At 50.6% G+C, this 27,368-nt stretch overlaps 2 protein-coding genes across 6 annotated transcripts; both read right to left on the minus strand.

Moving 5' to 3' along the window:
* Window positions 1-518: 518 nt before the first annotated feature.
* Window positions 519-14,089, minus strand: Vars2 (valyl-tRNA synthetase 2, mitochondrial). 3 transcript variants are annotated; one of them, XM_004671963.2, is made up of 29 exons: window positions 13,719-14,089; window positions 13,527-13,608; window positions 13,335-13,435; window positions 12,948-13,069; window positions 12,772-12,838; window positions 12,591-12,688; window positions 12,008-12,089; window positions 11,719-11,838; window positions 11,213-11,324; window positions 9,461-9,549; window positions 8,137-8,227; window positions 7,818-7,945; window positions 7,639-7,742; window positions 7,357-7,438; window positions 7,014-7,090; window positions 6,855-6,930; window positions 6,518-6,614; window positions 6,301-6,371; window positions 6,083-6,208; window positions 5,813-5,917; window positions 5,634-5,702; window positions 5,447-5,525; window positions 5,232-5,359; window positions 4,967-5,119; window positions 3,980-4,186; window positions 1,593-1,704; window positions 1,308-1,483; window positions 1,079-1,201; window positions 519-986 (listed from the first exon to the last, which is right to left on the minus strand). In XM_004671963.2, exons 1-29 carry the CDS (start codon window positions 13,917-13,919, stop codon window positions 891-893), a joined length of 3,174 nt encoding a protein of 1,057 aa, XP_004672020.1. In that variant the 5' UTR covers window positions 13,920-14,089; the 3' UTR covers window positions 519-890. The 3 variants fall into 3 exon arrangements, with proteins under 3 accessions (XP_004672020.1, XP_045012072.1, XP_045012073.1); XM_045156137.1 differs by lacking the exon at window positions 6,083-6,208; XM_045156138.1 differs by lacking the exons at window positions 6,855-6,930; window positions 7,014-7,090.
* Window positions 14,090-14,311: 222 nt separating this feature from the next.
* Gtf2h4 (general transcription factor IIH subunit 4) lies at window positions 14,312-21,566 on the minus strand. 3 transcript variants are annotated; one of them, XM_004671892.3, is made up of 14 exons: window positions 21,396-21,566; window positions 19,745-19,887; window positions 19,355-19,459; window positions 18,598-18,729; window positions 18,260-18,356; window positions 18,073-18,161; window positions 17,772-17,883; window positions 17,593-17,661; window positions 17,346-17,429; window positions 17,015-17,147; window positions 16,733-16,863; window positions 15,159-15,206; window positions 14,946-15,024; window positions 14,312-14,586 (listed from the first exon to the last, which is right to left on the minus strand). In XM_004671892.3, the coding sequence occupies exons 2-14, from the start codon at window positions 19,882-19,884 to the stop codon at window positions 14,417-14,419; spliced, it is 1,389 nt and encodes a 462-aa protein (XP_004671949.1). In that variant the 5' UTR covers window positions 19,885-19,887; window positions 21,396-21,566; the 3' UTR covers window positions 14,312-14,416. The 3 variants fall into 3 exon arrangements, with proteins under 3 accessions (XP_004671949.1, XP_045012074.1, XP_045012075.1); XM_045156139.1 differs by having other exon boundaries at window positions 19,745-19,909; XM_045156140.1 differs by having other exon boundaries at window positions 21,339-21,566.
* Between the last annotated feature and the right edge of the window lie 5,802 nt (window positions 21,567-27,368).

Below are 27,368 nucleotides of genomic sequence, written 5' to 3' on the forward strand. Positions count from 1 at the left end.
GGTGGGCCATGTGATTAGATTCTGTCCAGCAGGATGCAACTTCTTGATGCAATCCTTGAAAGGAGTTTCCCCTTCGGAAGAGGAAAGTACATCCTTCAAACACAGGGTCATAAATCCAGAACCATCTGTAATAATGCAAATGTTTTATACTGTGCTCATCAATGTGGTAATCACTATCATCAAACCCTAAGCAGATAATGTCACATAAACTGAGGTGAGATGAGGGTTTGGGTGGACGTGGTGGCTGTCTGCGTCTGTGAGCATGTCCATCAGACAGTGTGTCTGATGCACAGTTAAGTAAGGGGCACAAGATTTCCCAAACCCCCGAAGCCCTGGGCCTGGCAGAAGTGACTCTGGAAGCAGAGACTCAGGGAAGCTTCTTCCTCTGACGAAGCAGGCCCAGCCCAGCCTCCTGTGCAGCTCACAGCCAGGAGCTAAGAAGCAGGCAGTCAGAACAATGGAGAGGCAAGAAGGGAACTTGGGGAAAAGAAAAGGGGAAAAAAGACCACACACAGATGTGCTGGGATTCTTTAAGTTTATCCGAATCTCTGCCAGTTGGGCCTGCACAGAGGGGGAAGCAGGAACATGTGCAGTGGAGAATGCCACAGTCCTGGTCACCAAGCCATCTGCTTCCTTTTTTTTGGTTTCTCAAGGTAGGGTTCCACTTTAGCTCAGGCTAACCTGGATTTCACTATGTAGTCTCAGGGTAGCCTCGAACTCATGGCAATCCTCCTACCTCTGCCTCCTAAATGCTGGGATTAAAGGTGATTGCCACCATGCCTGGCCTGCTTCTACTATTATGAAATGACAAAGGTGAACCGGGCCACGTCTGAGGTCCCAGTGGCCAGATCCACTGTCCTCAAAGCCAGGTCTGGAATGTGAGTCAGAGCTCAGGGCTCCCTAGTGATGGGCGCCTTGTCTATCAGCTGTTGGAGGTGAGAAGCTGCCTGGTTCAGCCTGGACAACTCCAGGCGGAGGGAGGAAAGCTGCACAAAGAGAGAACGGGGATGGTGAGGACACAGGTCTGCACTTGCCTCCCAGTCCACACCCCCAGGGACTCAGGCTCCCCGAGCTTCACCCTCTGCTGCCGTTCTGCCTCCCCTTCTGATGTGGCCTTGGCCAAGAGGCTGTCAAGCTGCTTCTGCAACTTTTGCCTCTGGGCAGTTAGCCGAGGAAGCTGGCTCTGGGGGTCCACCAGGCCCTGGGAAGAACAAGGAGAGGAGGCTGGAACATCTGCAGCTGGCCCTGGCCGCCACCTAAGGCCCCTTCCCCAGCCCTTCCCTTGTGCTTAGACACCCCCTGGTCACCTGTAGCTCCATGAGGATCTGAACAGAGTCTCCTAGTGAGGCCTGAGCCCAACCAGAGGGAGCAGCTGTGTCTGGGGGCAGGAGCCCCACAGCCCCACAGCGGCTCAGGGTACCCAGGGGCTCCAGGAAGGCCTGAAAGAGGCCCTGCTCTGCTGGCTCCGAGATCCGCACCAGCACTGGGGTGGGGAGAAAAAGGGGAAGTCAGGCCCACACCCAGGCATCAGCTCCTGTCCTGCTTGCCATCCTCACCCAGGCTGACCTGCTGACACCCAGGGACCGTCTCACCTTGGGGCCGGGCTTTGGTGAGCTGGTAGGTGGCTCTGAGGGACCGCAGCACCTGCACAGCCTCCTGAACTCGAGAGAAGTGCTGTTCCAGCTCAGGCTGGTGCCAGGGCTCCTGGTGAAGGGGACCCAGAGTCAGCAAAGGAGGCTGAGCCTCAGCACTCCTGGCTCTGTCCTCTACCCAGTCCCCATCTCCCTAGACAACAGTCGAGACTGAGCCTCAGCTCTCCTGGCTCTGACCTTTACCCAGCCACCCATCTCCCAAGGTCTGTCCTCACAAATGTTCCAGCACCAGGAGCAAGGCAACAGATGACGCTGTAGCTAAGGTTTTCATGACCAGTAGGCTGAAGCCTACTGAGTTCCACTGAAGCTGGCAACCACCACAATTAACCTAGAAGGTTTTGTTTGTTTGTTTCTCAAGGCAGGGTCTCACCCTAGCCCAGACTGACCTGAAATTCACTATGTAGTCTCAGGGTGGCCTTGATCTCATGGCGATCCTCCTACCTCTGCTTCCCAAATGCTGGGATTAAAGGCATGTACCACCATGCCCAGCGAAGACTGTTTTGTTTTTGTTTTTTCCCCTAATTAATTTTTGTTGTTGTTGTTGTTATTGCTGCTGTTTTTCAATTTCTTTCTTTTTTTTTTTTTTTTGTGGTAGGGTCTCACTCTAGCCCAGGCTGACCTAGAATTTACTATGTAGTCTCAGGGTGACTTTGAACTCATGGCAATCCTCCTACCTCTATCTCCCAGAGTGCTGGGATTAAAGGCGTGCGCCACCACACCCGTTCTAGCTTTTTTATTTTATTTTACTTTCTGTTGTTGTTCATTATTTATTTATTTATTTGAGAGCAGAAGACAGAGAGAGAAAGGCAGAGAGAGAGAACAGACGCACCAGGGCCTCCAGCCACTGCAAATGAACTCCAGACGCGTGCGTGAGCCCCCTTGTGCTCTGTCTGGCTAATGTGGGTCCTGGGGAATCGAGTCTCGAACCAGGGTCCTTAGGCTTCACAGGTAAGCGCTTAACCATTAAGCCATCTCTCCAGCTCCAGCTTTTATTTTTTATTTGCATGTGCATGTGTGTATATGTATGGGTGCACCAGGGCCTCTGGCCCCAGATACTTGCACTACTTTTTGGATCTACCTTACACGGGTACTAGGGAACTGCACCTGAGCAGGTCAGCTTTATAAGCAAGCACCTTTAACTGCTGAGTCAACTTCCCAGCCCCGAAACCTAAAACATTACCAACCGAAATGCACAAAGGCAAGTAAGCATCAAAAAATTTAATTTTTGGGTTGAGGCAAGAGGATCACATGATTAGCCTACAGAACAAACTGAAAGGCAGCCTAAGCAACTAAGTGATACCATGTCTCAAAATAAAAAGCAGGGCTGGAGAGATGGCTCAACAATGAAAGGTGCTTACTTGTAAAGCCTGTACGCCCAGGTTCAATTCCCCAGTACACAACTAATGCCTAACGTCCTCTGATTTCACCATGCATGCTGTAGCACACATACCCATATACACACAAATAAGCAAACAAAATTAAATAAAAATAAAAAGTAAGCCAGGCATGGTGGCACATGCCTTTAATCCCAGCACTCGGGAGGCAAAGGTAGGAGGATTGCTGTGAGTTCAAGGCCAGCCTGAGACTACAAAGTGAATTCCAGGTCGGCCTGAGCTACAGCAAGACCCTACCTCAACAAGTAAATAAATAAAAAGTAAAAAGAGGGCTGGGAATGGTGTAGCCCAGCATCTGCAAGGCCCCTGGTTCAAGGTTCAATCCCCAGCATCAAAAGTAATGAAATTTGGGCTGGAAAGATAACTCAGCAGCTGCCCCAGGACCCACGGAAGCCAGATGCAGAGTTCGCTGGCAGTGGCAGGTGGCCCTGGTGTGCTCACTGATTCATTCTCTCTCTCTCTGCTTGCAAATAAATAAGTATTTTAAAAATTGAATTAATTAAAAATTTGGGTAAATTTGTAGCCTTTTCCCTCTGAAGTCATTAAAGTTGCCCTGAGATTTTGGGGACACTGTGTTACTGGTTCATCTGACCCTTATCACAGCCATGATGTATACTGTTAATGTCCTGGTTTTAAAGTGGGAGGGGGTGTGTTCCAAGTATGGTAGTGACATCCAGAATCCCTCCACTAGGGACTCAGAGGAACACAGGTCTGAGGCCTGCCTCAGTTATACAGCAATACCCTGTCTACCTCACAGGAAAGAAAAGGATGGGGAACCTGGGCACAGTCACACAGCTAGAAAGAATTAGACAAGCACATGTATCCCAGCCCTTTACCCTGGCAACCCTGCAAGAATAATCCATAAAGTATGAAGCCCAACAGCAGTGACCCCGAAGCCCTGCAGGGCTCTGAGATCCCATGGCCATGACTTACCAGGCTGTGGGCACTGGGGTAGGGGGCCACACAGATGCTGGGTGAAGGGGGACCACCTGGCCTCGGAGGTAGTCTCTGCCAGAGCTCTTCTGCCAGGAAGGGCATCAGTGGGGCAAGGAGGCGCAGACCAACATCTGCACAGGAAAACAGCACTTGAGGGGGATCCGGGGGGCAGGGCCTATGCGACAGCACTGGTTTCACCGCTTCCTAGGGAGAAAGTCAGTGGGTGAGAGAACATGCTCACAGTAAGGACACTGGGCAGGCAGAAGCAGCTGCAGGGACAGCACTGGGCATGGCTGACCTCCACTATCCTTTATGAACTTGCTGGCAGGCAGAGGGGCATGCAAAGCAGCAATCCCCAGAGGTGAGCAAAAGGAAGATCCCAGGAAATGTGCAATAAAAGTCAGGCAGTTTTTCTTGAGTGCTGGGGATGGACCCAAGGTCTTGAGCACGTAAGGCAGACCTCTACCACTGAGCTACATCCTTGGCCCCAGAACCACAGAGCTAGGGAGAGGCATCCAGAGCCATCGGCATCAGTACCTCCAGGCGTGAGAAGTGCACATGCCGACACCTGGCCTATGGGGAAAGACTGCTCAGGGGCAGCTAGGGATCAGTAGGACAAGCCCTCTGGGAAACTGACATAGGACCCCGCATGAGGACCCTGGTCTGAAGACCACATCAGGCTCTCACATGCAGCAGCTGCTCTCAGGCTACTCTGAACGCATCAAGTATGAAGCTTGAAAAAATTCCCTCTCACTTCTGCCCTGACTCATAAATGTTTTCTAGAAGTCGCTCCTCCTTCCTCCAGGACAGACAGGCAATGCATGGTGCCAGGGCTGTGCTGCAGAGCATGGTCTAGAGAAGAGGACTGGTGGAGAATCTGGAACTTTCTTTTTCTCTCTGAGGGAGTAACTGGGCCCCACGGATCAAAAAGTTCTGGCCATGACCCCAACCCCAGGAGGAACCCAGCGTCCTTCAGCCACTTACCAGGTAGACGTCACAGAGATCATGGAGCCAGAAATGGTGCAGCGTGTGGGTGACGAGTGAGAGCTCCTGGTTGAGGAAGCCACGCTCACATTCATGGGCAGCAAAGGCCAGGCGGCTGAGGATCCAAGCATCCATGGGGGAGGAGGGAGACAGCTGTGGAGGGAGGGGATGTCAGGACCTGAATGGCTACACCTGTACTCCCTGCCATCCCTTCTTTCGGTGTTCTTCCAAGCTCTCATTTTGAGTTCAGCTGCCTTCCTTTCACCTCCTTGACTGGTTGGGGTACAAAATTCGCACCCAAGGCATTGAGAACAAAGCGTAGGGCATTCCAGATCTTGTTGCAGAAATGACGGCAGCTCAGGACCTCTGAGACTGACAGGTGCACGTCGCCCCCTGCAGGGGAAGAACAGGAGTCTATGTCCTCATTCAGCCGCTCTATGTGGGCCATGACTGCCTTGGGCTCATCACACCAGGGCTTACCCAGGACTCCGTGAGAGCACAGTGTGAACCTCAGGGCATCTGTGCCACACTCGGGGATTCCATGAGGAAAGTCCTTTTTCTGCAACCGAAGGAAGGAAGAAGAGTGTGGTGAATGGCCATCAGGCTACAGGGCTGCACAGGAAGCCAGCGTACAAGCTAGAGGTCCGGCCAGAGCCATGGCTGTCACCTGTGCTGCTGAGGCTATGGCCAGCTCTCCAGGGTCCAAGTTCCCGTCCCTCAGCTTGGCCTGCAGCTCCTGCGGAGGAATAAGGACATCACTGGCCTAGGTCACAGGTGGGACCCTACCAGCCACACCTAGTGTCCTTCACCCCTCTGTCTCTTCTCAGCCAGGTCCTCTGTCCTCACCTGCAGCTCCACCCCACTGATGATGTCCCGTGGGTCCAGCACATTCCCCAGGGACTTGCTCATCTTCCGGCCCTGCCTGTCCCGAACCATGGAATGAAGAAGCACCTGGAGGCATGGAGGGGTCAGCAGAGGGACCTGGACCTATGGTCTCTGTACTGGAGGGATCAGGATGGGAAGTGAATCTGAAAGCCTACATTAGGGCTGGAAGAAGGGAAGGTGGGTTGGGTATGAGGGATCCTCAAGAAGGGGTGGGCACTGGAATGCTGGTACCTGGTTAAAGGGGAGCTGCCCTGTGAGCTGGGTCCCCAGCATGACCATACGGCCCACCCAGAACAGCAGGAGGTCACTGCCCGTCTCCAAAAGTGACAGTGGGTAGAAACGAGCAAGGTCTGGGGTCTAGGAAGATGAGAGGCGCAAAGATGAAGCCCCCAAGGCCAGCAGTTACCTGCACTATGTCCATTCACACTCTTCCTCTCAACCCACCTCACCTCTCGGGGCCAGCCCAGGGCAGAAAAGGGGAAAAGTGCCGAAGAGAACCACGTGTCCAGGACATCAGGGTCTGGGAAACAGAAAAGGGAATGGGGACAACTAGAACCCTGGTATCTGACTCCTGCTGCCAACCTCACGCAAGACCAGAGACACCTTCTGCTGATTCCAAAGACCTGGCCAAGTGCTCCCCCTGCCCTGCCCTGCCTTGGCACTCACCCCGCTCCAGCACGAGCTCCGCAGCTGGTCTCCCCGTCCGCTCAGCTGCTACTTCTCTGGCCTCGGCCTCCGACCGCCCAACCACCCAACAGTCACCCTACAAAGCCCAGAGACAGGAGTGGAAGCAGTGAGAAGGGATGGATATAAGACTCTCTTCATTCTCCCATTCTGTGAAGGCAGTCCTCTTAGCATGACCAAACCCTCCAGAAGGGGCAGGGAAGGAACCTAGCTAGGGAGCCATCACACAGGTTCCATGGTAGAAACCACAAAGCACGTTCACAGAGAGCAGCACCAGCAGTACCCAAACACCCAGCAGAGGCTCTTGCCACCAACCAACCTCCACATGGTCCCCAACAATCTGGTAGGCTGGTATCTGATGGCCCCACCAAAGCTGACGGGAGATACACCAGTCCCTGCCGAGGGAAGAGGTGGTCAACGTTGTCTTGGTGTGACCAGTGGCTTCCCCTCACCCCTCCACATGGGGCGGTATCTTTACCCAATGTGGGCAAACCAGTGCTGCCAACTCTTGTGGTGGAAGGAGGGACAGAGCTGCAGGGACCCCGACTGCACAGCCTGCGAGAAAGGCCATTAGTCAGTGCATCTCCTCCAACTCTGCGGAGGGTGTAAAACTGAGAAAGGGCACGAGAGCCACCCAAGAGGAGCTGGGCTAAAGTACAACCCACTCTCTCTGGGCCACCTTGTCACCATCCTACACAGTGTTCTCAGTTGCTATAGTGAGAGGGCCTCTGGGACAAGAGGTCTCAATCCCCATTTCTTCACCCCAATTCTCAGGAGCTCCCCCACTCCCAGGCCAGCCCTTCCCTGTACTGCAAATGCACCTGGGCAGCTCGGTCTCCCATTTCCTGGCAGCGGACAAACCACTGGCTCTTCAGCAGGTACTCTACCACATCCCCGGAACGGCTGAAAGGGGAACAGCAGGGTAAGGCCCTCACATACTATGGGACTGGCTGGGACAAAGCTGACACAGAAACCTTTCTTTCAAGGTGGTACATGCTTATAATCCTAACACTTGGGAGCTGAAGCAGGAAGATCCAGAGTTCAAGGACAGCCTGGTCTATATTATCAAGACCATGTTTAGTGAAGAATTTCAACGTGGTTACCTGCAGATGGGAAGCACCATGGGATGCTCCTGGAGGCCCCGGAGCAGGCCCCAGTCCCTCAGAGCACACACTATCTTGTCCCGGGCCACAAATCGGTTAAGTCCCTAGAGGGTGAGAGGAAAGATTCAAGGCCTCTGTTGAAACACTCCAGGAAGAGGTCGGGCAAAGGCCAGCCTCACCTGTAGCCAGTCCCCACAGAGGGAGGTCATGGTCCCATCCTCTGCAATGACACTCAGGGGACTCAAGCCATGCCGCGTCCCCATCTCAGCATCAGCAGCACTGTGAGCTGGTGTCACCTTCACAGCACCTAGGGGAGCAGGACTGTCCTGAGTGCTGACAGACCTTTCCCTTAAGCTTCAGGTCTTACCTCCTGTCACTACCAGTGTCTGTCACTCCCACCACCCACTCTGATGTCTCTACTTTCCTCTTCCTATTGGTCCCCCCACCATCCATGCAGCTCCTAATCCTCTCCATCCCTAACTCACAACCTTTACTCACCTGTGCCCACATGTGGCTGAACAGCGCTGTCTGTGATGAGGGGGAGAAGCTGCCCAGTCAAGGGGTGTTGAAGCTGTCGCCCATGTAGATGCTTAAGATAAAGGTGGAGGGGTCAGTGACACACACAGGATGGGGTGGGGGTCTGAGACACGAGAACACCAGGAACAAGAAGGAGGATGCTAGAAGGTAAAGAGCTACATGAGGCCAGTGGCAGGGGAGATGGCTCAGAGATTAAAGACACTTGCTTGCAAGACCAGAAGACTTTCCCTTTAGGGGTACAGTGTGAAGATTTGAGGCTTTTGAGTGAGTCAAGAAGGCTCACTTAGGGCTGAAGAGATGGCTTAGTGGTTAAGGCACTTGCTTGCAAAGCCAAAGGACCTCAATTCTATACCCCAGGACCCACATAAGCCAGATGCACAGAGTGGCACATGCATCTGGAATTCATTTGCAGGGGCTGGAAACCCTAGTGCACCCATGCTCGCTCGCTCGCTCGCTCCCTCTCTCTCTCCCTCTACCTCCCTCCCTCCCCTTTTTCTCTTTCTCAAATAAATAAATAAAAATAAAATGTTTTTTAAAAAAATGCGAGGGGGCTGGAGAGATGGCATGGCGGTTAAGGAGCTTGCCTGCAAAGCCAAAGGACCCCAGTTCAATTCTCCAGGACCTACATAAGCCAGATGCACAAGGGGGTGCATGCATCTGGAGTTTGCAGTGGCTGGATACCCTGGCATGCCCATTCTCTCTCTTTCTCTCTCTCTATCTCTCTCAAATAAATAAATAAAAGACATATTTTTAAAAATGCTGGGCATGGTGGCACACGCCTTTAATCCCACCACTCAGGAGGCTGAGGCAGGAGGATTGCCGTGAGTTCAAGGCCACCCTGAGACTACATAGTTAATTCCAGATCAGCCTGGACTAGAGTGAAACCTTACCTCAAAAACAAACAAACAAACAAACAAACAAACAAACAAACAAGGCTGGTCATCTGGGCTAGAGTGAGACCCTACCTCGAAAAACCAAAAATAAAGAAGGCTTACTTTGTTTCTGAACAATTCTTCCACTGCTACTGTGGAAGAATTAAAGAAAAAAAAAAAAAGGCAGCCACAGACAATACATAAACCAATGAGTGTGGCTGACACAAAGAGACAATAGCTGGATTTGATCCAGGGACCATGGCTGACCAGCCCAAGCTACAGAAAAAATGTGACACTGAGAAGGGAGCAGTCCGAGCAACCACAGAGCTGAGACATGGCCCAGCAGAAGGGCAGAGCCCACTGAGGGCAGGTGAGCCTGGGGCCATGCACAAGCAGTGCGAGGGGCTACCTACCGCATACCGAGGGTCATCAGGGTGCACTGCCACGGCCACATCTCCAGGCAAAGTCTCTGGCCTTGTGGTTCCCACCACGACCTCTGCATCTGAACACAAACATTCAAGCACTGGGACGGGTCCTCACCTCACCCCTTTCCTCCCACACAGCTGCAGGTAGAGCTGGAAACAGGAGGGGGCAAGGAGCAGCTGTGGTGGAGTGAACAGGCCTCTAGGACCAAGGAATATGGAAAATAAACCCAGGCTTCCTGGAAGGGCATGCTCAGAGGCCCAAGAGTGTGGGCTGAAAGGAACCCCTCCACATTTTCCTTGGAAGAAGCAGGGACAGTATCAGTGACAAAGCCGGCATCCTGCTGGGTGCTTAGATCAGCCTGGTCACTGCTGCGTGTGCTTCAGGTGACTGAAGCCAAGTCCTTGGACTATCCTCGTCTCTTCCCCTTCTGTGAACTTCTCAGAACACTTGTAAACCACGCCATAGATCTGATCTTTTTTGTTTTGTTCTGGGATGGGGCTCATGAACTAGTTTTGCAGAGCAGCTGGCCTCAAACTCTGGGTGTCATCCTCCCACCTCTGCCTACCAAAACAATGGGACTGCAGACGCTCCCCCCCCCCCCCCCCCCCCCCCCCCCGTGCCCAGCTCAGAGCTAATCTTCCGTCTCTACTGAGTGGCAGACTCCTGCAGAATTATACTAACTTCCCAACGGCCATGACATGACTTATCTCCTCCCTTTGTTTCTTTAGTAGAAACAGAGGAAGAAATCGTTACATTTAGACAGGATCTGACTTTCTACGTAGGAGCTGTCTGGAAGACCAGCGTCACCAGGAGCTGAGTCTGAAACTGTCTGTCTCTTGAATTAGCACTAGGACAGGTGGACAGCTAAGGGCGTTTACTGGAAAACCCCTGCTTCACCATGACTAGATTCCGAATGTTATTTACTTGTTGGGATTGTATTTCCTGCTGGGTTGTTTGGCAAATGTGTGGACCTGAGCACAGAAGGACCTCCTAAAATTTCCAGGTTCCTATTTCCTAAGACTAAGGGTTAGACCATAGTATAGAAAAAGAGACAGTCTATTAAGAAAGAGAAGAGCCTGGTGTGGTGGCGCACACCTTTAATCCCAGCACTCAGGAGGCAGAGGTAGGAGGATAATCGTGAGTTTGAGGTCAGCCTGAGACTACATAGTGAATTCCAGGTCAGCCTGAGCTAGAGTGAAACCCTATCTCAGAAAAAGAAAGAGAGAGACAGAGAGAGAGAAGGGTGAGCTGGAGATTGCTCAATGGTTAAGGTGCTTGATTGCAAAGCCTAAGGACCTGGGTTCAATTCCCCAGTACCTATGTAAAGCCAGATTTACAAAGTGGTGCATGTGTCTGGAGTTTGTTTGCGGTGACTAGAGGTCCTGGCATGCTCATTCTCTCTATCTGCCTGCCTCCCTTCCTCCCTCCCTCTCTCAAATAAATAAAATAAAAAGAAAGAGAAGGGAAAGGAACTCCTGAGAATGGGAATAAGCTAAAGAAGTAGGGTAGGTCCAAGGCTCAAAAGCTCCATGGCTCTCCCTCTCCCCACACCCTATCTCAAATAAAAAAATAAAATAGGGGCTGGAAGGGGAAAAAAAGCTACATGGGCTTTTCTTCCCCCAGATTCCACAGGGCTAAGTACCCACAATAATGCAAACCTACTGGGGTCCCAGCAACCCAACATGAACTGTAGAAACTAGCAGAGGTAAGTGAGTAACCCTTTGGGGGACTACACTCACCAGACTCTCCCTCCACAGGAAAAGCGACAGAAACAAGGAGGCCAAAAGACACAGGAGTGGGGCAACCAGGAAGCCGGAGTTCCGTGCGGCCAGTCAGAGGCCGGCTCTCCACCTGAAAGGTTAAAGTTCACACCCAAGATCCCCACGGCCCTCCATCCATGCACTCTCACACCCTTGCCCTCCAATCCCTGCCATTATCTAAATCCCATTCAAAGGACTGGGGGGCCCCTTTCAAGATGGACATTCACTGAGCTCTGAAGCTATGGTGGCACACTGTGCTGAGCTGAGCATGCCAGATTCCGTTATTTTCCTCAAGACCCCCACCAGGCAGTACTCCGTCGTCTGACTGACAGCTGGGGAAGCAGAGGCTTAAAGCCTCAAAGAGCCACTCGGCTGCCAGCAGCAGGGCTCACATCTGGACTCAGGGAGTGTGGCTCACATGAGCCTGTGCTCTGCGCCGCTCAACCAGCCACCTCGGGGCTCCCGACCTGCTTTCTTGACCTCACCTCAATATCTGAGATGGCCGATTTCAAGGCACACGACCAGTTGACAAGCTGACAGTTCCGGTACAACAACCCCGCGTTGTGGAGCCGTACAAAAGCTTCCGTGACAGCTGCTGAGGAGCCCTAGAACGAGCCCAGTGTCCATATCCAACATCCCCTCAGCTGAACCCACCTGCAAGGGACCCGGGGATTCCCTCCTCCCTTTCCCAACATATCCAACAACCCCCCCCCCTGACGCCAGTCTCTAAACACCCTTTCCCAACACCCAGAGGGACTGTAGCACGGCACTCACAGCATCCATGGTAAAGCACTCTCTACCCCAGTCTAGGGAGGCACCCAGAACACGCAGCTGCTCACAGATCTCTCCTCCTTTCCTGCATCAAAGGTTGCTGTCAGCAAATGTGCCCCAAGCCCAGAGTTCCCCAGCAATACCAGATGCTGGGGGGAAACACAGTGCATGTGGCACTGTCCCCACTTCTATAAGCAAACAGAGCCAGACCAGTACACCCGGCACAGATTTGCTGAGATGAGAGCAGCACCCGGGTCTACAGGAACACAGAGGGGGTAGCCCCTTTGTGAAAATGCAACAAAGCAGCATGGAATGTGGGACAGCAGAGCTGGCAGCGGAGCGGAGGGGTAATGACATATAAGCAAGGGAGTGTGGGATAAGTAGGGGAAAATAAACACACACACATACACACATACACAAAGCTTGCACAGCCCAACATATGCTAAAGATTCCAGAGTGCCTGCCCTGAGGCAGTTAGGGCTGTGGTGGAAAGAACTGAGGGCTACAAGTTGGGAGAAGAGGTATACCAAGCAAGAAGTCAGCTGGCCTTCTGGGTGGACACTTGCAGCCCTAGGGAGGTACTCACGCCTCCTTCCACTGCCACACGGCCCGAAGGAAGTCCTCTCGGCTCAGCTCGTGCCTCCTCACTCCCCGCTCCTTCCACAGTTGTTTCTCCACCACAGCCTCAAGTAGGATTAAAAGTCAGGTTGCTTTGGGAAAAGATAACACTTTCCGCCAAAAAGAGTAAAATTAAACAAAAGACCCACTTGTGTAGCAATTCCTGCGTGATCTGTGCCAGGGACCCACAGGACCTGATCCCCACGCATCCGGTGCCTGCAACACAAACACCATCAAGGGAGATCTTGGGCTTCCAAACTTATGCTCACCCAATGCCAAACCTAAGTCCCCTCTGGGAACTGCGGCAACCCCCACGCCCTCTCACCAGCGCACAAGGGCATCCTGTATGGACACTGTGAGGGCATGGCCAATGTGCAGAGAGCCAGTGACATTCGGCGGTGGTATACACATGGAAAAGGTCTTCCCTGTAGCCTGGGGCAGCTTTGCCTAAGGAAAATGAGGAAAACCCATAGGTAAAAGAGGATTGGATGCTACCTGGGAGAACAGCACCCTCTGGTGCCCCCAAGGCAGAAAGACCCATCCAGCCAGCATGGGGAGGGTGTCTGGCGGCTGCAAAGAGAAACCATTACAGAAGCCAGGAGCAAAAAACGTCCAATTCTGCAACATGATCTTGACTCTGAGGCTCACCTACGCCCGCCAACACCAAGGCCTATCCTAGGGAGCGGGTAGCAGCTCTCTGCCAGGCACTAACCTGATATTCTGGCTTGAAGAAGCCCTCTCGCACCCACCACGGGTACCATGCGGCCTCAACAAATCGGGGACTGTAAGCAGGAGGCAGTGGTCGGGAGACATCTGGAGAAGCAGAGGGGAGCTCGGCTAACTACTGAACTTCCTACAGCAGATCGAGAGGGTTAGGGTGAGATGTGAGGTTCCCTGCAGTCACCTTTCTTTTCACCGGGCTCCGTGGGGACTTCATAGAGTACTATCTCCTTAGGACTCCAGACCTTAGAGGGTTCTGCATGTGACTGGGGCAAGAACAGACGGAAGCTTTAATTCCCAGTAGACCACAGCCTTCTGGATCCCAGCCTCCAGCCCCTCCCAAGTCTCAGAGAACCAAGGGCAGCATGACCCCAACCTGGCTCTTCCCGGCCTGCCCAGCCTGCAGCGCCGTCTGCTTCTCCCGCAGGCGCTTCTGTTTAGCTTCGCGGTTCCTCCGCGAAATGGCAGTGCCCGGGATCTCAGACTGCGTAGAAAGGGGCTGGGACCTGGGGCGGCCCCGGGGGCACCTCAGTCCCCAAACTGATGGCCGGAAAGAGGCCAGGGGAAAACGAGGCATCGGGCGTGCTTGGGGAGAGGTCGAGCTCAGTTCGAGGTAGACGGCGACGAGGGGGTGCGGCCCGGTCACAGCTCCACGTCGCGCTGCGGGCTCCAGCCAGCAGGGGTCTCCCGGACCCAGGCGTCATGGAGACCAGCGCGCTCGTGCAGACGGGCCGGGGCGCGCAGGGACGCACGCAGGGGAAGATGCGGGACCACCACCAGCCCAGGCGCCGGCCGCGCCGCCCCACGCCCGGCGCGCTCACCGCCGCGATCCCAGGCAGCCCCGCGGCAGCGGGACCGGAACCAGCGACCAGGACCGGAGCGCGGGCGGAGCTGCGCGCGCATGGGGGCGGGACCCGCGCGGCGCGTGCGCGATGGCCGCCCGGTCACCAAAGGGGCGCGGCGGGTATGTAGCTTATTTCCATAGTTTATTAAACAAAAGTCCCCGCGTGTTTAAAAAAGCATGTGAGTTGAGTTGGGGCCGCGCCCCCGCCGCCCCTTTCGAGGCAGCCCCGCTCAGCTGTGCTTCTGCCGCTTCCAGAAGCGCTTGACGTCGCCGTGGCCGCCCGGGGTCACCACCATCAGCCTCTTGGCCGAGTTCTCGAACACGAGCACGCCCAGCTCCCGCGCGTGGGCCAGCAACAGCTCGAAGTCCACTTGTGACAGGAACTGGTTGTACAGGACGCCTGGGGTCGGGTGACAGATAGGACAGGAGGTGAGGCTGGGCACTCATGGCCCATCCCCGCAGGCCCACCCCAGTTTTATGAACTAATTCTCCATGCTTGCCTGCTCAGGAGCTCACCTTAACACTTGTGTCATCGAGACACGTTCAAAAGCAACAGACTGCCACAAGAAAACCCGGGCAAGCCAACCCACAAAACTGCACTAATTTGGGACAATTAATTGGCTGCTATTAACCCACATCAAATTGAAGTGCTAGCTTTTCCCTCCCGTTCCATGTAGGAAACAGAAAATGAACGGCACAAGAAACTGCCTGTCTTTCCTTTAACATGTGACCAAGATTTGACCACCAGAAGCCACTCACCCTCAGTGAACCGGAGTCTGTCCCTTTCCAGCTCCCACAGTCGAATCTGGTCTGTGATGGTGGGGGGCAGCACAGGGGTCTGCAGGGGCAAGGATGGGGCTGAAGTGACTCAGGATGTTGCCCCAGTCTCAGCCCTCCACTCTTTCTCTTCCATCATCTCACTGTCAGGTGCTGGGGCCTGCCAGCCTCCAGAATGTTGGTACCTGTCCGTACCTGTTTGAGCATCACTGGGTGGGCCCTTGTCCTTAGGAAATGGATTATCTAGGCAGACAGACAAGAACAGCATGAGGGCTCTAGCAGCACAGCGGGAAGGCCATCTGAAACAGCGACTTGCCACGTAGAGGCACAGTCCTGTTGGAACTGGACCCATCCCTGTTCAGTGTTTATCTCAAGTTGCACTTCCCACTGATTAGACTTGATTAAGTCTGCTACTCCATCTCTCTCGATTCTTCTTTCTATAGTCTTGTTTTGTTTTTCTTTTTAAAAAATAGCAGCAGCTGGGTATGGTGGCACATGCCTATAATCCCAGCACTTGGGAGGCCAAGGCAGGATGATCACTTCAAGGCTAGCCTGGAACTACAGAGTGAGTTCCAGTCAGCTTTAGCTAGAGTAAGACCCTACCTTGGAAAACCAAAACATGAAAATAAATAAAAATAAAAATAGCAGCAGCAATAGGGATGGGGAAATGGCTTAGTGGTTAAAGGCATTTGTTTACTTGTAGAACCTGCTGGGTTCAATTCCCCAGCATGCACATAAAGCTAAACACAAAATGGCACATGCACCAGGTGTAGTGGTGCACGCCTTTAATCACAGCACTTGGAAGGCAGAGGTAGGACTGCTGTGAGTTCAAGGCCAGCATGGAACTACAGAGTGAGTTCCACATCAGCCTAAGCTAGAGTGAGACACTACCTCAAAAAAAACAAAACAAAAAAAAAAAACCACATCCATCTGGCATTCATTTGTCAAGACCCTGGCATACCCATACACACACGTGTGCACATGCAAAGAACGAAATAAAATTTTTAAAAATAATAATCAGGGCTGGAGAGATGACTTGGCGGTTAAGGCGCTTGCCTGCAAAGCCTAAGGACCCATGTTCCACTCTCCAGATTCCACATAAGACAGATGCACAAAGGTGAGGCAAGCACAAGGCTGCACATGCACACTAGGTGGCACAGTGTCTGGAGTTCAACTGCAGTGGCTGGGGCCCTGGCATGCCAGTTGTCTCTCTAAAATAAAAATAAAAATAAATAAATAAAAATGAAAGCTGGGTGTGGTGGCACACGCCTTTAATCCCAGCACTCGGGTGGCAGAGGTAGGAGGATTGCCATGAGTTCAAGACTCGTGAGACTAGAGTTCGTTCCAGGTCAGCCTGAGCTGGAGTGAGACCCTACCTCGAAAAAATAAATAAATAAAAATAAAAAACCAAATAACAGCAGCTACATTCTGAGTCCTGTTGCTCAGCAGGCGCTGATCTAAGTGCTTATGTCTAGCTTTCCATTGGATCCTCCCAACAACCCTGTGAGGTGAGAACTCTATTTACCATGTGAGGAGAGAGGAACTTGCGGTTGATACAACTAGAATGGGAGTGAGACACAGATCCAAAGCTAGACCTGCTCTCCTTTCCTCTTCTTCCCCTCCAGGGGCTGCCTAAACCTTTGACTTCTCTTCATGTGCCTACTCATTGCTACTGGGACAGACCTGAGGCTAAGCTGTCCACAACAGGACCACTTTGTTCCCCCAGTCCTAGCACAACCCATTTCACTACCTCCCCCAAATGAGTGTACCTGCTGGGCTGTGATGCCACTGGCGATGGCCTGCTGCACACTCTCCCGAGTCACCTGTGCCACCACCATGTTGGGGAAGCGATAGAGCATCTCGGAGAAGAGGGCGATGAGGGCAATCTGCAGCTCTGACTCTGACCCAGGGATGGAAGAGGAGGAGGTGTCTCCCCATACCCCAGCTCCCCCCAAGCCTTCCCTCCAGTGTGAGAAGAAACCATAAATTTGTGACCTCTCCCGCATCCTCCCACCTCCACCTGCTCTCCCAGGGCCTCTGTCCAAACTCACCAGTGTAGGCATACAGTCTGTAGTTGGTTTCCAGGACAATGAAGCCTGGCTGATGCACAGTGCCCCCAGGCCCAGACACACCAGACGAGAGATTGATGGCCAGGCGTGTGGGATAGTAACGCCGAGATTTCCTCTAGAAAGGACAGAGGGGAAAGACAGAGGTCTCTCAGGTGAACCCACCCTAACATCTTCCTGTCTGGGAGTCAGTGAACAAACCCTCAGCCCTCAACTTCCTCCAGCAAAGACCCAAGTACTCAGTCCTGGCAACTGCTTCCAGCTACTGGCCCCAAACCCCAACTTCCCTATAAGCCTGGTACCTCGGTGCTCATACCTTCCTCTGGAAAACAAGCCCGAACTCACGCAGATGTTGTAGGAAGTTCAACAAAGAATCACTCATCCCCTCCACAGAGTAGTCCTGGGGAAAAGACATGGCTGCTGAGGGTCCACTTGCATCCCATCTGCCCCCCGCAACCCCTCCCATTTGTTCCCCTCTTATCTCTGCCACTGTGTGCATTCTTTTCACTCTACTGTCCCACAGCCCAATTTCCCATCTCTCTGTCCTCCAGCCTGCTGCTTACCTTGCCCAGAGTAGAGAAGCTGAGCTGGAAAAGAAATGACAGTATCTCCACTAGGTCCATGCCCCGGCTCTGGGGAGAGGAGAGACGGGAGAGGGAATCAGGAAACAGCCTGGGGGTGGTCAATTCGCCATGGGATCCGAGATGCGCACAACACCCTGGCATGGGCCCTGACCCCTCACCTGGGCTGTTTGCAGATACTGCAGCATGAAGTACCAGAGCTGGGCAGGCGTGTCCAGTAAGAGGAACTGGAAGCCAGCAGAAGTAATACAGGGTGGCTCTCCAGGCTCAGTACTAGAAACAGAGGGATGGGGATTGAGATCAGCAGAGAACAGCTATGCTTTCTCTGGGTATCTCTGGCCATGTCCTATTCTCCTTTTGAGGGGTCAACTCCTTACAATCCCTGCTCACCCCAGGTACTCAATTTATCTGAGACCCAAGAAGATGACCAAGCACAGAGCAGACATGCCCTGGCTTCCTTACTTTTTCATGAGCCCAGCCTGGCTGAGAAGCTGAGCCAAGTCCTGGCTGACAGCTGCATTGGAGGAGCCCACCATGAAGTGCAAGATCACCTAGAGGAAGAAAGAAGACTGGAGTCTCTGAGGGCAAGGGGAAGGTGGGAGCACAGCAGACACACACACACACACACACACAGAGGCCCAGGCCTCACCTCCCATCGCTCCTCGGCGTACTTGTCAAGTGAGGGAACGTCCCGAGCGTGCTTGTCTGGTCCAAGCTGACTTGTATCATCAGACCAGGCCTTCCCCCTGTGGCCAGGATGGGCCAGAAGTAAGGAGCCCTGTGTCCCTGTTGGCCCTTGGCTCTTCCCACCCTCATTCCATGGGCCATGAGTGGGGAACATTTCCTATAGTCTGCAAACACATCTGGCCCAACTTACTCCCAAAGGAGCTTCTGAGGGTAGGTCCAGGGTTCTGGGAAGCCTTCCCCTTCATCAGTGTAATTAGCAGTTGCCTTGGCCTAACTCAGGAAGCAATGGAAATGACATACCCACCCAGAAGGGCAATGCGGAGATTCTGGCGGAAGATGGGATTGAGAATGAGGCCCTGGAGCCCACCAGGGAGCAACTGCGTATGCCAGATACGAAGGCCACTCAGCAGCCCTGTACTTTCCTCCTGAGCTCTGGAACAGAAGGAGTAAGTGAGGTATCTGGAGCCCTGTAGAGGCCTCCATGTCAGCCTTTTCTGAACTGGTGATACTTGGAACACTTTCCCAGAGTGAGATCATCTGCAGACAAGTGTCTGCTGCATTGCTAAGCACAGTCTTGGCTTTTCTTTTCCTATGAAGTTGCTCATTTTTTTAAAAGCAGAATCTTACTCTAGATCAGGCTTATCTGGAACTCATTCTGTAGCCCAGATTGGCCTTGGAATCATGGCAATCCTCCTACTTCAGCCTTTCAAGTGCTGGGATTAAAGGCATGTGCCACCATACCTGGCTCTTAATTTTTTTTTTTTTTTAAATTTAGCACACAAAGAGCCTTGTTGCAGATATCACATTCTCCAAGGGGGAATCACTGTAAGCATATTTTCCCCAAACTTAACTACGAGTTTTGTAGCACACCCACTGACATTTCCTACAGAGGCTGGAGCCCAGTGGTAGAACACATGATTAAAATGCACTAAAAGACCCAGGTTGATTCCCCAGCACCCCACAATAGGTACATATATATTTCCTGGAAGTGTTCCAATGAACAATTAGGGAGGTCCAGCTGTGGAGACACAGGGATCTGCAAGCCGCAGAGACTCACTTGCTGAACTCCTTCTTCACCCACAGGGCCACGGCAGCTTGCGGCAGAGGCTGCTCCAGAAAGAGCATTCGCATCACCCAGTTCTTAGCCAAGGATGGGAGCTCCCTGTAGGGTCAGAGGCTGAATGCTAGTATCAGAAGCTGAAGCTGCCTCCTAGCGATATCTCTTCCCTCATCTGCCTCTCCAACATCTGATTCCACCACCTACACTTTTACCAGCCCCACATGTCCCCACAAGTGCCATCTGTTTGGGCCTGATACACTTGAGGGGGTAATACCTAGAACTCATCTACACTGGCTGGAATAAGCTTTTCCACCAACACCTAATCCCAGTCTGCAGATTCCAATATGTTTTCCCCATACAGTGCTTGCCATGAAGGAGGCTCCTCACCTGAAGACAGCCAAACAAGTGGCAGGGTGCCCATACAAACGGTCCAGTATCCCAGGGCTCAGGCCCCCTAAGAACTCTTGCAGATTCCTGCATTGTAGGTGTGCTCTGTTCAGTCCACTCCGAACAGGAGTACTCTCCATCACCTGCATGACACACACCCACAATCTAGGCCAATGACATTCCAATTCCAAACCCATCAGCCACAGGGTCTCACTCTATCCCCCAGGTTGGCCCGGAACTTACTCTATAACCATAGACTGGCCTTGAGCTCATGGGGATTCACACCCAGCAATCTCATCTCTGTGGAATTGTCACCGATCACCTCTGATTTCCCAAACCTCACCAACATCCCCTCCACTACTACCTCTTTATATCACTTTGTATTTTTACAGTATTTATTCATATTTATTTGACAGAAAGAGTTATGATGGGCATGTCAGGGCCTTTGCCACTGCAAACGAACTCGAGAGACATGCATTACTTGTATATGCCTGGTTTTACACAGGTACTGGGGAATCAAACCTGGGCCAGCAAACTCCAAGTACCTTTAACTGCTTAGCTCTCTCTCCAGCCCTATTTTTACAGGTTTTTTTTCTATGTCTTCTATTTATTTTTATTTATTTATTTGAGATACAGAGATGGTGAGAGAGAGAGAGAGAGAATGTAAACGCCAGGGCCTTTCAGCCACTGTGTGGCCCCTAGTGCGCGTATACAACAATGCACGCTTTCACCACTTTGCCTCTGGCTACATGGGACCTGGAGATTCAAACATGCGTTCTTAGGCTGCACTGGGAAGTGTCTTAACTGCTAAGCCATCTCTCGAGCCCTGTTTGTTTTGTTGTTGTTTGGTTTTTTTAGGCAGAATTTCCTGCTAACTCAGGGTGACCTGAAATTCACTACGTAGCCTCAGGGCGGCCTTGAACGCAAGGCGATCCATGAGTGCTGGGATTAAAGGCGTGGGTCACCACACCCAGCTCCTTTTGCTTTTAATATGAAATTTACTAAGACAATACTATTAATTCTTGGTCTTGTTTTGTCGAGACAAGGTTGCAGGTCCCAGGTTGGCCTTGAACTCCATATGTAGCTGAGGATAACCTTGAACTCGCTGATCCTTCTGCCTCCACCTCCCTAGTGCTAGGGTTCCAGGCATGTGCCACCACACAGGCTCTTCATCCCTCTCTGGCCTTAAAACTCCAGTCTTCTCTAAAGTTCCAGGTAACAAAGGTAGGTAGGTAGGTAGGTGTGTGTGTGTGTGTGTGTGCGCGTGCACGCGCGTGTCTGTCTGTCTCCTTGAAAAAATCAAACCCAGGACCTCAGGAACGCTGGCAAGTGAGAGAATTATCCATTGCCCCATACTTGCTAAATCATTTTTCATTTCAATGACTTGTCTCATCTTTTAGCTACGCAGTGACAAAGACACTTGTTTAAACTCAGTTCTCCCTTTCTCTTGCCTCTCCTGGTCAGGTCATTCCACAAGCTCCAAATCTGTCAGATCTTCCTGGCCCACTCCCAATCCCGGCCACAAACTACCTCCATGTTTCCCAGTCTAAACCCACCTCTACCCCATGCCCCAAGTCAGCCGCATCCCTCTCACCGACGCTCGTGCCGCGCTAACTTCTTCCTGGCTCCCCCTCGCCCTCCTGGCCCTCACCACTCCAGGTTGACCCCCTCGCGCTCTCCGAGTCTCGAGTCGTCGCTTAGTCAAAGCTAAGGAAAATGGTGCGAGAACGACGACGAACTTCACAAACAGAACGCAGAGCGGAGAATCCACAAGAGAACCGAGCGCAGGGCAACAGCGTGGGGAGTGCGGCGGAAGAGAATAGGCGCTGCACGGCCTGCCGCAAGACTTACTGGGAATTGGAGTCCTCTCCTTGCCTACGGAGCGCGCTAAAGAATTTACGGTAACAACTCCCGCGAGGCACCGCTAGAGTTCCGGGCCGACTTTTAATTGGGACCGCCGGGAACGTCTTAAGATCAACCATTTCGTTCCGCGTCGCTCACCCTCTACGGTGCTAACCGGAAAAGCGGGCGGCCTGCCCAGGCTGGTGGAGGGACGCAGAGTGAAGGAACCCCGAGGGCTTATTGGTGTAGGTGCAGTGAGGCGACTCAGTAGAGAGACAAGCAGCTGAGAAGCCGCAAAACTGGATTCCTTGAGCTCAGGTGTTAAGAAATTGGGATAGTGGGTTGTGGTGGCTCACACCTCTAATGCTGGCACCTAAGAGGCTGAGAGTTCGAGGCCATCCTGAGACTATATAGTGAATTCCAGGTCAGCTCAAGTGAGACCCTACCTCGAAAAAAACAAAATAAATATAAAATGTAATACAATAAAAATAAAGAAATATCCGGGCGTGGTGGCAGCACGCCTTTAATCCCAGCACTCAGGAGGCAGAGGAGGATCGCTGTGAGTTCAAGGCCACCCTGAGACTACATAGTGAATTACAGGTCAGCCTGGGCTAGAGCGAGACCCTACCTCGGAAGTAAATAAATAGATAAATAATTTTTAAAAAGAAAGAAAGACAATGATTGAGATTGGGAGGTAATATGATGGAGAATGGAATTTCAAAGGGGAAAGTGTGTGTGGGGGGGATTACCATGAGATATTTTTTTTATAATAATGGAAAAGGCTAATAAAATTTTTTTAAAAAGAAAGAAAGAGCAAGGTGTGGTGGCACACACCTTTAATCCCAGCCTTCAGGAGGCTGAGTTAGCAGTATTGCTGTGAGACTACAGAGTGAGTTCCAGGTCAGCCTGGGCTAGAGTGAGACCCTACCTGGAAAAAACAAAACAAAACAAAGAACAAAACAGAGGGCTGGAGGGACAGCTTAACGGTTAAGACGCTTGCCTGCAAGGCCAAAGGACCCAGGTTTCATTCCCCGGGACCCACAATAAACCAGACACACAAGGTGGCATATGCATCTAGAGTTTGTTTGCAGTGGCTATAGGTCCTGATGTGCCCTTTTCCTTCTCTCTCTCTTTCATTCTCTCTCCAATCAATTAACTAATTAAATTCATATTTAAGTAAAATAAAATTTTAAATCTAGTTCCTTGTCACACTAGCCATATTTCCTTAAAATTTTTTATTGTTTATTCATTTATTTATTTGAGAAAGAAAGAGAGAGGGTAAGTACAGGCAGACTAGGGCTTCCAACCACTGCAAACTCCAAACATTTGTGCACCTGGCTTACGTGGGTACTGGGGAATCAAACCTGGGCCCTTAGGTTTTTGCAGACAGGTGCCTTAACCTCTAAGCCATCTCTCCAGCCCAACACTAGTGCTATTTCAGCTTCTCAAGAGCTACTGGTGGTGGGGGGAGAATGTGGTAGTGCATGCCTTTAGTCCCAGCGCTGGGGAGGCAGAGATAGGAGGAGCTTTGTGAGTTCAAGCACACCCTGAGACCACAGAGTGAAAACAGAGTGAGTTCCAGGTAAGAAAAAAAAAAAAAAGCTACCATTGGCTGATGGCCACCTAGAAACCTAGAAGATGGTGTAGTTCAGGCCGGCTCCGTTGTAGGCATTTTCTTGGGGAGACCGGCTCAGAGGACTGTGGTGGATGAGATTGTGGTGAATGAGGTGGGGCTGTCTGATGGCAGGCATTGAGCATGGTCCGAGTCCTGGAGCTGTTCTTGATGAGGGAAGTCTGACAAGCCAGCCAGCAGCTGGTCCTGAGTCTTTGTCACAACCCCTTCCAAGCACAGGGCTGTGCAGGAGACCCACCTACTACCTACCAGTGTCACTGTGTACTGGTTATGCTGCCTTGGACAAGATGCATAACCTAACAGAGACACTTTCTTCTCCGTAAAATGGCAATGTATGTGTAAAATTCATTTGTTTTGTTTCAAGGCAGGATCTCACCTGGCATTCATTCTGTAGTCCCAGGCAGGCCTTGAACTCACAGCAGTCCTCCTATCTCTGCCTCCCTAGTGCTGGAATTAAAGGTGTGCACCACCACACCCAGTTTAATGAAAATATTTTTTTGCAGATGTTTTTCTTTTTTGATTTTTTGAGGTGGGGTTTCACTCTACCCAGGCTGGCCTGGAATTCACAATGTAGTCACAGAGTGGCCTTGAATTCATGGCAATCCTCCTACCTCTGCCTCCCAAGTGCTGGGATTAAAGGTGTGCTTCACCAGGCCTGGCCTTACTTTTAAATATTTTTATTTATTTATTTGCAATGAGAAAGAGAGAGGGAGAGGAAGGAGAAAGAATGAGAGAGATGAAATGGGTGTGTCAGGGGTCTCTTGCCACTACAAATGAACTCCAGATACGTGCACTACTTTGTGCATTTGTCTTTACAAGGGTACTGGGGAATTGAACCAGGACTGTCAGGCTTTGCTAGTAAGCACCTTTAACCACTGAACTATCTCTTCAGCCCAATGGCAGAATTTTAAACTACCTCATATGCTGTTTTATTAAATATGACTACCAGGTATATATAGGTACTCAGCATTATTTTTATAACTTTCACTTCTATTTAGTTTTAGTTTAGAGATTATTTTTTGTTTGTTCATTCATTCTTTGGTCTTGGTTTTTTGAAACAGGGTCTGATAGCCCAGGCCAGCATTGAAAATGACCTTGAGCACCTGATACTCCTGCTTCAACTTTCCAAGTTCTGGGATCACAGGAGAATGATCCCACAGCCATTCATAACCTTCATTTATTTTTGTTATTCTCAAGTCAGGGTCTCATTCTAGCCCAGGATGACCTTGATCTCACTATGTACTTCCAGGCTGGCCTTGAACTCACAGTGATCCTCCTACCTCTGCCTCCCAAGTGCTACGATTAAAGGTATGTGCCACCACACTCGGCTCACTTATTTTTTTAAACATTTCTGTATGTATTTAAGAGTGAGTGAGAGAGAGAGGGAGAGAGAGAATAGGCCTGCCAGGGTCTCTAGCCACTGCAAACAAACTCCAGACACATGTGCCACTTTATACATTACTTTACTTGGGTCCTGGGGAATCAAACCCAGGCCATCAGGTTTTGTGGGTTAGTGCCTTTAACTACTGAGCCATCTCTCTAGCCCAACTTTTACTTATTAATTCTAGTTCTCTAAGTTCACAGAATCTCGTATCTTAGCCCTTCAGATACTTGACATTGTGTTCCAGCAGTTTGCTCTTGTACAGTTTATACTCTAGTAGGAGAGGCAAGATCTTTAAAAAAATGGTTTATTTAGCTGGGCATGGTGGCACACACCTTTAGTCCCAGCACTCGGGAGGCAGAGGTAGGGGATCACCATGAGTTTGAGGCCACCCTGAGACTATATAGCGAGACCCTACCTTGGAATTTATTTATCTGAAAGAGAGGCAGGGAGAGAGAAAGAAAAATAAAGAGAGAGGAAGAGAACATACCAGGGCCTCTAGCCACTGCAAACAAACTCCAGATGCATGTACCACCTTATACATCTGGCTTTATGTGGGTACTGGGGAATTGAACTTGGGTCCATTGGCTTTGCAGGCAAGATCCTTAACCACGAAGCCAGCCCAAGATAATTTTTTAGGAAAGATAAGGAAGGTCACTTAATATTGATTAAAGGCACACTCCAACAGGAGGGCATTACAATCCTAAACATCTGTGCATCTAACATGGGGCTCCCAACTTCATCAAACAAACGCTATTAGAACTAAGGTCACGAATGACACCAAACACAGCTGTAGTGGGTGACTTCAACACCCCACTCTCATTAATTGACAGGTCATCCTGGAAAAAAAATTAACAGAGAGGCATCTGGATTAAATGAGGTCATAAAAGAAATGGACCTAACAGATATATACAGGACATTTCATCCAAATGCTGCAGAATACACATTCTTTTCAGCAGCACATGGAACATTCTATCTGATCACAATGGGACCAAACTACAAATCAGCAGAAAAGCTATAGGACATACACAAAATCATGGAAACTAAACAACACACTACTAAATGATGAATGAGTTAATGAAAAAATCAAGAAGGAAATAAAAAATTTCATAGAGTCAAACGATAATGAGAACACAACATACCAAAACCTTTGGGACACAATGAAGGCAGTCCTAAGAGGGAAATTTGTATCTTTAGGTGCCTATATTAAGAAATTAGAAAGGTCACAAGTAAACAACTTAATGCTTCACCTTAAAGCCTTGGAAAAAGAAGAACAAAACAAACTGAAAATCAGTAGATGGGAAGAAATAAAGATTAGGGCAAAAATTAATGAAATAGAAATGAAGAAAAGCAATCCAAAGAATCAATGAAACAAAGAGTTGGTTCTTTGAAAAGATAAACAAGATTGGTAAAATCTTAGCAGATCTAAAACTATTTTGTATATTTTCACTTCTTAATGACAACGTAGCTATTGTCGTTCAATCTTAAGATAATTTAAATGTGTAAGTATCTCTGTTATGTTGTCAATAGGGAGAACTTAAATTTTTTAAATAAAAATTTACATTCTATCTCTGTTATAGAATCCATAGTATATTAAAACTAAAATGTATAAATTAAAAATGTGTATTAAAAATAAAATGTTATACTTGTCTTGAAAAATAAAAAAAGAGAAATCAGAGAAGGGCAAAAGCAGGCCCAGGGTGACCAGCTAGGAGACTCCGCAGGGGAGGCAGTGGAGATGAGAGAGGGAGAGATAATGAGTTCTAGAGAGACTTGGGACTAGGTTTGTGCTTGTTTGGGCTTGCAGGAGGGTGACCCCTTGTGCCACTGAGTTACTTATTTAGGTCAGTGGAGGAGCATGCTTGGAATGCTCAAACTGAAGTTCACATGAACCTCAGGATTACTTAATTCTAGAGCTTAGAGAGTGGGCACAGAGTTTTGCTTTTCGTTTATTTATTTATTTATTTATTTATTTTGAGGTAGGGTCTGGCTCTAGTGCAAACTAACCTGGGATTCATTATGTAGTCTCAGGGTGGCCTCAAACTCAGGGTGATCTTCCTACCTCTGCCTCCTGGGTGGTGGGAGTAAAGGTGTGTGCCACCACGCCCAGTGGTCACAGAGTTTGGGAGCTGTGGACTCATTCCATACCCTTCATTATTCCAACTTCTGGGCTCTGAATTCCATTACATCAGTGCCACTGTCTTATCTGCGAAGCTTCTAGCAGGACTATTTCTAACCATGAGCTGGGCCCCGAGAGCTTATTAATTAAACCTCAGTTGAAATCTTCATCACTATTATGATCCATCTAGTTCACTTGGTGAAAACCCAAAGGACTTTATTCCTCACGAGCTGCTGTGAAGACAGCGTGCATTCTCCAACACCTGCGACTCTTTTCTCTATTTTTTACTTTATTTTTCCATTTTATTTATTTGCAAGCAAAGAGGGACAGACAGAAGAGAGAGAAAGGAAAGAGAGAAAATGGGCACCCCAGAGCCTCTAGCCACTGCAAAGACTCCAGATTCATGTGCCATTCTGGGCTTTTTGTGGGTACTGGGGAATCAAACGCAGGTGGTTAGGATTTGCAGGCAAGTCCCTTAACCATGGAGCTATCTCTCCAGGCTCCGGAGTGTTTCCCCCCCCCCCAATGGGAACAGGTTAAACGTTTGCACACTGGTTGTGGTTTGTCCTGCCTGAGGTAATTTAGGAGCATCACGCTTGCTTGTCACACCCACTGAGTCAGCCCCACACTTGCTCTGCCTAATCCAGGG

Source organism: Jaculus jaculus, chromosome 8 (assembly GCF_020740685.1).
Source record: "Jaculus jaculus isolate mJacJac1 chromosome 8, mJacJac1.mat.Y.cur, whole genome shotgun sequence".
Classification (NCBI taxonomy): domain Eukaryota; kingdom Metazoa; phylum Chordata; class Mammalia; order Rodentia; family Dipodidae; genus Jaculus; species Jaculus jaculus.